We start from the raw sequence: 9,272 nt of genomic DNA on the forward strand, positions 1-9,272 counted from the left end.
GGGAATAGAGAATTACGGAATTTGGAGTCGTGCAATAACTGTTTCTCTGATAGCAAAAAACAAATTAGGTTTTGTTGATGGATCTTGTAAGAAGGCAAGTTTCAATCAAGCTTTGCGTGCACAGTGCGAACGTTGTACTTTTTGGTGTTAGCTTGGATTTTCAACACTATTTCAAAAGAAATATTCAATAGCATTGTATACTCTACTAGCACAAGTCAGGTTTGGTAAGATCTTCAAGAACAATACAACAAGGTTAATGGCACAAGAGTCTTTGGTATCCATAGAGAAATAGTTGACATGGTGCAAGGAACTCACTTGGTTCTAGTGTATTACAACAAACTGAAAACTCTATGGGATGAACTCAGCTCATTGGTAAGCTTGTCACCACCTGATAGTGAATCAACTAAAGCCTATTTGGCACATCTTAACCAACAAAAACTACTATGGTTCCTAATAGGACTTAATGACTCATATGCATTGGTGTGAAGCCAAATCATGTTAATGGTTCCCTCCCCTTCTGTCAAACAGGCTTGCTCAATAGTAAGTCAAGATGAAAGTCAGAAGGTCTTAACTGGATTTAATCAGAACATTGAAGTTACTACTAGGGGTGTTCGGTTCCGGGTACCCTGCATTTTTTGAAGGAACCGAAACCGGAACTAACGGTTTCGGTTCCTAGGTACCTAGAACCAGAACCTGTAACAACGGTTCCGGTTTTGGGTACCCTGTAAAATTGCATGACCCCCCAAACGTTTTTAAAATGGCAAAAAAACCCTTAAAAACTTACAAATAACCCCCACCTAGAACTTGTTAACAAAAATAAAATTACAAATTATAAATTCAAAATTAAAAACTCCATTACTTTGTAAAGATAGAATCTCAAAAGTCAAACCAACTTACTTTAAATGTTATGAAATATAAATATAAATGTATTCACATTTCTTTTTCTATAAAAGTTTTTATTAACCCCCCTACTCCTTAATTTTATTTTATATTAGTCTCAGTTCCCGGTTTCGGTTCCGGTTCTTAACTATAGGAACCGGAACCGCACAGTAACGATTCCAAAAATTTGGAATTAGAACCTACCCGTTGACGGCCGGTTCCGGGTAGGAACCGGAACCAAACCCCAGGTACCCGCCGGTTCCGGTTCCACTAGGTTCTTTTGAACACCCCTAGTCATTACAGCACTTTACTCACAAGGGAATAAGAGAAATCAGACTCAGAGTTCGAAATATAAAGGGAAGAAGCCCTATGTTGAATGTGATTATTGCCACATAACAGGACACAAGAAGGATAGTTGTTACAAATTGCATGGATATCCGGCAGATTTTCAGTTTACCAAGAACAAGTCAGGATCAAAAGCTAAAGCCAATCAAGTTCATTCAAGTCAAGAATCAGCTTCACACACTAAATCAGCAACTGACAGTAGCAAAGAAGGAATTAGCTTAGGCAATGTTTTGACTCCATAGCAGTATGCTCAATTGATTCAGTTGTTGAGCAAGGAGAACTTGGGAACACCATCAGCTAATTTGGCAGGTAAAATTGTTTCCCTATATTCAAACTGTGGTGTTATTGATGATTGGATTCTTGACTCAGGGGCCACTGACCATATGACTCATAGTACCCGAAATTTTGCATCTTGTGTTGATAATAAACCATCTATACCTGGTTATGTTAGTCTCCCAAATGGAACAAAAACATCAATTCAACATGTTGGTCCTGTCAGCTTACAAGAAAATTTGTCACTGTAGAATGTCCTATACATACCAGATTTTAAGTACAATCTGCTATCAATTTCTAAGTTAGCCTCTAATAGTCGATGTTTTGTCACATTTTATCCAGATTTTTGTGTGATCCAGGATCTTTGGAGTGGAAAACTGAAGGGGATTGGTAAGCAATACCAGGGGCTATATCACTTCATGCCAATCTCGAAAATCAGCTCATTTTTTCCTGGTTTTGTTTCAGCTTTAAATGAAAATTTGGGAATCAATGTTTTTTATTGTACTAAAGAAACAGCTTGCAAATCTCTCAATGTAGCTACTGCTTCTTCAATAAACACATTGTCTCAAAGTAAGGATGTTGTTCTTTAGCATATGAGATTAGGACATGCTCCTTTATCAATTTTGCAGGAATTGCATCATGGTTTTAACAATCATCACAAGTTCTATTGTGAAACCTGTCCTTTAGCCAAGCATACCAGATTACCTTTTCCTACCAATAACACAACCATATCTCATGCCTTTGAACTGTTGCATCTAGATGTTTGGGGCCCTTACAAGGTTGCCACTCAAGGTAATGCACAATTCTTTCTCACTGTGGTAGATGACTTCACTAGAATCACATGGCTTTTTTTGCTACAGTTCAAGTCTTATATATTCCAGACTTTGAAGAATTTTTTACAAATGGTTCAGAACCAATATCATCACACTCCTCAGTATGTTAGAACTGATAATGGCACATAATTCTTCAATAATCAGTATCATGAATTGTTGTCTAGCTTAGGGATTATACACCAAAGCACTTGTATCTATACTCCATAGCAAAATGGAGTGGTAGAACGCAAGCACATACACATTCTTGACATCGCTAAGGCCTTCAAATTTCAATCTCACATCCCTAATTACTTATGGGGATATGCTGTCAAAGTTGTTGTGTATATAATCAATCAGTTACCTACCAAAGTTTTACATGGCTTATATCATTTTGAGAAGTTTTATGGTCATCAGCTCAATTTGGATCATTTGAGAGTTTTTGGCTGCTTGGCCTATGCTTCCAATCTGCCTATTCGGGACAAGTTTGCTCCTAGATCAATACCCTGTGTTTTCCTTGGATATTCATCCACAAAAAAAGGTTATATTTTGTATGATTTAGCTTCTCAAACCGTTTATGTTAACAAAGATGTTTTATTACATGAGCATGTTTTCCCTTTCTCATTACAACAGTGTAACGCCCCACTTGAGGTACGTAGCTAATGTTTCTTCTTTTGCTCTTATTTGAGCCGGTTTATTAGTATTATTGTTTGGTTGGCCTTTGATTGAGTGGTATGTTGAATACTTGCCTTGAAATTGGTTGAAAATAGAAGGAGTTTAGTGTTCCAGGCTTCGCCGGGGCGAAGAAGAATCTTCGCCGCGGCGAAGAGGTGTTGAAACCCACGGGGAAGCTACTGGACAGCTTTGCCGCGGCGACGTGCCGACCAAAATGTTTGTTAAGTTTTAGATATTTTCTTCCCTAAGGGCAATTTGACCATTCTACCCCTAATTAGTAGGAAAAGTGGGGAGGGGAGTAAAATGTAAGGAATTTTCATGGAGAATATGTTAATATAGGGGTGTATTTGTAATGAATCAAAGGATATAGATGGAATTCCCAAGGAAGAGTAAGGGCAAAATGGGAATGCTTGTGCATAAATTGTATTAAAAGGAATTAAGTCATTGCAAACCCTTCATTCTTCTTCTCCATCGCCATTCTCTTTTCTTACTTCCTCTCAAATTCTCTTTCTTTTGTTCAAGGATTTTTAGTGGGCTTTTGGAGTGATTTGGGGTAGAAAATCAATCTAAGGCATCCTAAGGTAAGGATTCTTGCTTTGGATGTGAAGTTTTGTGAGATTTTGTGTATATTTGAATATTGAGGTCTTTTGGTTCAATTGTTTAATTGTTTAAGGGTAGAGAAAAGTCAAGCAAACCAAGAGAAAGGAAGTGCTAGTGAGATCTCTCCATCACAAGGTAAGTAAATCTCAACCCAAGTAGAGATTTGAGAACTTTCTTGAATAGAGAGTTAATAGCAATTATGTATGTATGTATATACATGTGATATGCTATGTTATTAAGATTTAAATAGAGATAATTATTGCTTTGTGGTTGTTCATACACTTCAATTTTTAGAAGTGAGATGTGGGTTGGGGGTGTAGTCTGAGATGGAATTGAAGGATATTGAGAAATCCTTTTTGGAAGTGTTATTCTATGGCAGGATTTATGGCTATGTGAGGGAGTTTTCTCCCATTTTGGATGGTTAGAGAAAGACATAGAATTATTGTTATAGTAGAGTCTTATTATGCACTTGAGTTGTTTGATGAAATGCCTAATAGAGGTTTGAGTATGAGTAGTGAACCTTAATTCTAGCAACATTGCATGTTGGCATTTCATAAGTGCATTAGTGGAGATGAACCATCTGCATTAATTGTGCATTGAGAAGTGACTTAAGAAAGAGTAGAAAACTTTGTGTATGCACTTGCTCTATGAGTAGAGAACTTTGTGTATGCACTTGCTCTATGAGTAGAGAACTTTGTGAATGCAACTACTCTAAGGGTAGAGAGAATGAGAAGTGCTAGAGTAGAGTGAATGAGAAGAGTATTAGAAACGGGTCGATGCTTTGTGATCATAACCCGATAGTTACTAGAAACGGGTTGATGCTTTGTGATCGTCACCCGATAGTTACTAGAAACGGGTTGATACTTTGTGATCGTCATCCGATAGTTATTAGAAACGGGTTGATGCTTTGTGATCGTCACTCGAAAGTCATGAGAAACGGGTAGGTGCTTTGTGATCTCCACCCGATAGTTATGAAAACCGGGTAGGTACTTTGTGATCCCCACTCGGTAGTCATTAAGAGCGGATTGGTGCTGTGTGAACTCCACCCGACAGTCATGAAGAGTGAGATGATGTTGTGTGAACGCCATCCGGCCGTACCTCCTGTAAGATGAGGCCATGACGTTAGTAAGAAAGTGTGAGGAAGGAATTAAGAAAAAATAGTTACGGGGATAGACAAATAGAGGGTTTACTTACTGAGCATTATTTTGTGCTCACCCCGTCATTTTCCTTTGTGGATGCAGGATCTAGGTGATGATGTAGTCGGAGGGGCGTCGGCAAGCGAGGAGTAATAGCTACACTGTTTCCCCTGTTTTTGTCTTTTTAAATGGCATTTTGTAAATAATGCTCTTTGTGTATAAAAGACTTATTACATATAATAAAAAGAAAAGTTTTGGGCCCATTTTCTATTATTATTATGCAAGCATTTTACTAGTTTACAGCAGTTGTTACAAATAGCCCCCTAAAGCTGCTTTTCCTGCTGACATTTCTGCTGCTACCTTTATGGAAGAAGAACCTTCCTTATACTCCACTTCACATATTCCTCATCATAATTTACCTGACATAGATTCAACTTTACCTAGCTCCTTAGCCTCTCTTGCACCCACTGCACCTTCCTCTGTCCATAATATATCTCCTACACTTCCATCATCTCACACTCAATTTTGGAGATCCAGCAAACCTACTAGGCCTCCCATTTGGACCATTGACTTTATGTGTCCTACTTTGCCCAACTCCAATCAGATTAGCCTCTTAAAATACCCTATTAACAATTATCTCACATATGCCAATTTGTCACCAACATATCAGACCTGCTTGTCTAGTATTTCAGCTCTCTCTAAGCCTACTTCCTTTACTCAAGCATCCAAGGATCCTAACTGGATTGCAGCCATGCAGCAAGAACTTCAGGCCCTGAAGAGAAATGGTACTTGGTCCTTTGTTCCTCTACCCTCGGGAAAGACTCCAATAGGGTGCAAATGGGTTTACAAACTCAAATATCATGCTGATGGAACTCTAGAGAGATATAAGGCCAAGTTGGTGGCCAAAAGTTTTACACGGCAGGCTGGAATTGACTATGAGGAGACATTCTCTCTAGTAGTGAAGATGGTGACTATAAGGCTGATTTTGGCAATTGCTTCTCTTAAAAACTGACCATTATTTGACTTAGATGTTGACAACGCATTCGTCCAAGGAGACCTTCAAGAGGACATTTACATGCATATACCACAAGGCTTCTCCAATCCTCATAATAAGTCCTCAGTGTGTAAATTCCATAAGTCATTGTATGGCTTGAAGCAGGCTTCTAGAGCCTAGAACACTAAACTCACCAATGCCTTACTATTTGGTGGTTTCCATCAATCTCTAGCAGATCATTCCTTCTTTTTTAAGAGACATAATGTCAGATTTTACTCCTTCTTGTGTATGTTGATGACATGGTCATCATTGGCAGTGACAGTGTGTTGATTGCGGAAACTAAGGCTCTCCTGCACCCTCACTTTAAACTTAAAGATTTAGGTTCTCTAAAATACTTTTTAGGCTTTGAGGTTGCTCACTCTTCTAAGGGGATTTACCTTTGTCAACGGAAATATGCTTTGGAGTTAATTGCAAACTCTGGATTAGCTGCTGCCAAACCAGCTTCTGTCCCTCTTGATCCCCAATTCAAGTTCACTACTGTGGACTTTGATAAAGTCTTCCGAGCAACACAAGTTTCACCTCAGCAAGATTTACCCTTAGATGATCCTGCAGTCTATCAGAGATTGGTTGGCAAGTTACTCTACTTGTGTCTCACACGTCCAGATATTAGTTTTGCTGTAAACTTGCTTAGCCAGTTCATGCATAAGCCTAAGCACTCTCATCGTCATGCTGCCTTACGCATTGTCAAATATGTCAAAGGATCTCCAGACTTAGGGTTATTATTTCCTGCTCATGGTTCCTTTCATCTCAAAGCATTTTGTGATTCTGATTGAGCATCTTGCTTGATGACCCGCAAATCAGTCATTGGCTTTTGCATCTTCTTGAGGGATTCTTTGATATCTTGGAAATCAAAACGTCAAGCTACAGTTTCTGTGTCCTCTTCTGAAGTTGAGTATCAAGCTATGATATCCACTGTCTGTGAGCTGATTTGGCTTATGAGACAATTTGGGGGATTTTAGGCTTTAATTTGCCTCAGAAGTAAGGTTGTTGAATCATAAAGAAAGAGTATGATATCAAAAGGTTAACCTTTTTTGTTGGCTCTTTAGACGTACGATTTGTAGTGTTGGACAATTTAAAAAAGAAGATTTGGCACTTTGATGGAAAGGATCTTAGATTATATTATTATTAATTCAATTCCCACTGAGGGACCGATGATGAACCCTTCGAGTTTACGGGTTACGGCAACCAAATTGAACCTTAATTATGATTATGCCAAAGAATTAACTACTACTTATTAATTTACCTGCCAAGCCATCATTTCTTTTTCCAGAATAATTTTACAAAGAAGATACACGTGTAAGGCTCTGATTTCATCTGGCTTGAACAATGGCAATAATTAACAATAACAACCAAAATTAGTAGCCTTATATTGAAGTTGTTACGGACTATGACTTGGTTTCAATCAAATCTTATATGGAACAAACAAACATAATCTGATAGTAGCGTTTGGTTCAAGGTAATAAAAAGATAATTCCAATATTCTATCTCTTAATTAAGACATTATTATGCTTGATTATAAGTAATAAAAAATCTTTTAATACTAATAATGATTACTGTAATTAATATGAGAGATAATCCAATTACCAACTGTTGTTATTTTTTTATTATCAAGACAATCTACTGTTTATATCAAATTTATCCTTAATTAATAAACATTTTGGACACAAATACTCTTATATATCTACTAAATAACAATTAGTTCAAATGTACAAAATGACTTATGTAACCTCATAAATTATTTTTTAAAACAAAAATGCCCCTCACTAATTACATGAATAACATCCAAAATACCCCTAGCCACTCAAAACGACTATCGGTCGACGATAGTGGCCTGTGGCCGACAGTCATCTCCGATGGTTAGAGGTATTTTGTTAAATTTTAAACTTTTATTGTGGTTGGGGTGTTTTAGCTAAATTCTCAAATGTACTCTAAATAATAACAATAATAACAACAACAACAACAATAATAATAATAATAATAATAATAAAAAGGAAGGACAATCTTTGATAATATTTTATTCCTCCCAACCAAACATATTAATTATTTATACACACAAATCTAACCAAATATATTAATATAATACTCTTCATTAATTTTCAAGATAATCTATATTTCCATTAATATAATATTCTCAATTCTATAATATTGCCAACCAAACGCTACCTTTGTAGAATGGTCTAAAAATAAAAGATGAGTATGAAAAGGTTTCCTTGAGAACAACTTTAACATAAGATTTTGAACTTCAATTATTTAGACTCAAATAATTTAATTTGAAGGAGACCCACCTCCTAATTCTCATCTTAATGCTAAAGCAATAATAATAAAAAATAAATAAAGCAAAGCAAAGCAAACATAAGCATCAACTATGAATCTTATCTCTATCTAAAGAATATGCAACTAAATAATCATTCAGCAAGTTATAATTTAATTAATTTATAAATGGAGGTCCAATTAAATGTGACACAAAGGTCCTCACATTTCTTGTGGTAATCAATTTCTTAAGGACCCATCTCTTCCTTTTTTATCAAACATGATATTATCATTATCATAATCACTTTCAAATCAACCTCCCACTAAACCACACATTACACAACCTTGAAAATTAAGAAAACCATACCACCCAAATTATCAATCATATAGGGCAACTTATTGCATTTTCTTCTTTTAAGATTATAAAATAATTCTAAATATTTTTTTAAATTTTGTTAATTGAAAAATTCTATCTTATTTTTCAAATTAAATAAGTTTTTTTCTAATTTCGCTAAAATTAAGAAAATCAATTAAATTCGACAGTTCTACTTTATAATAGAATTCTTATTAACTTTATAATATTATTTAAAAAAAAAAAAAAAGGTTAAGATAGCGGTTTGTTGTAGCATCACCCTCAATGGTCAATTCTATCATATTCCACAGAGTAAACGACATATTCCCACCCAAGGTTTGACGAAATCCCAAGTTAGTACCACTGGTTTCATTTATTCCAGATTTCCACCCTTAAAGTAACAGTTTTATGAATTTTTAGGGTTTAAATGGTACAATTACCATAATGCCCTTAACCCTAAATTAATTAAAATTATGTTTTAACCCCTAAAATAATAGAATTACAAAACTTACCATTTTATTTTCAAATTATATCAAAAACACCCTCGGTCACTATACAGCCTCACCGGAAACAACCCGATCTGGGCTGTTTCCGACGACGTCGAACCCCCTGATCACCTCCATCACCTTCCCCATAGTCCGTCGTCCAAAACCCCTCTGGTTCCCGACTCATTTGCCCCTCCAATCGTCGGCACCGTTAGGCTTAGGGTTTCGGTGTTCTTCATCGGATTCCGGTCGATTCCGGCGGTGAAAATCCAATTGGACACCACCAATGCAACCACCGTCCCCAAATCTATAAAACCCCTATGTCCCCAGCAACCGTTTCGTCGTCATTCGCCGGCCGAGAGTTCGTGTTCATCGGCCCTTTTTCGTTGTCGTGGCCGGAGATCGGCGAGTGAT

The 9,272-nt window shown here is 36.7% G+C and overlaps 1 protein-coding gene across 1 annotated transcript; it reads left to right on the forward strand.

Annotated features, from left to right (window-relative positions):
- The first annotated feature begins 5,081 nt into the window (after positions 1 to 5,081).
- On the forward strand, positions 5,082 to 5,729 carry LOC116142745 (uncharacterized mitochondrial protein AtMg00820-like). The gene has a single exon (XM_031428150.1). It carries the CDS (start codon positions 5,082 to 5,084, stop codon positions 5,727 to 5,729), a length of 648 nt encoding a protein of 215 aa, XP_031284010.1.
- Positions 5,730 to 9,272: the final 3,543 nt, after the last annotated feature.

This window comes from Pistacia vera, unplaced genomic scaffold (genome assembly GCF_008641045.1).
Source record: "Pistacia vera cultivar Batoury unplaced genomic scaffold, PisVer_v2 Contig418, whole genome shotgun sequence".
Lineage (NCBI taxonomy): Eukaryota > Viridiplantae > Streptophyta > Magnoliopsida > Sapindales > Anacardiaceae > Pistacia > Pistacia vera.

Bases quoted from the DNA above. Each gene is read 5' to 3' on its own strand.
- LOC116142745 (XM_031428150.1), top strand. From the start codon at position 5,082: ATGGAAGAAGAACCTTCCTTATACTCCACTTCACATATTCCTCATCAT.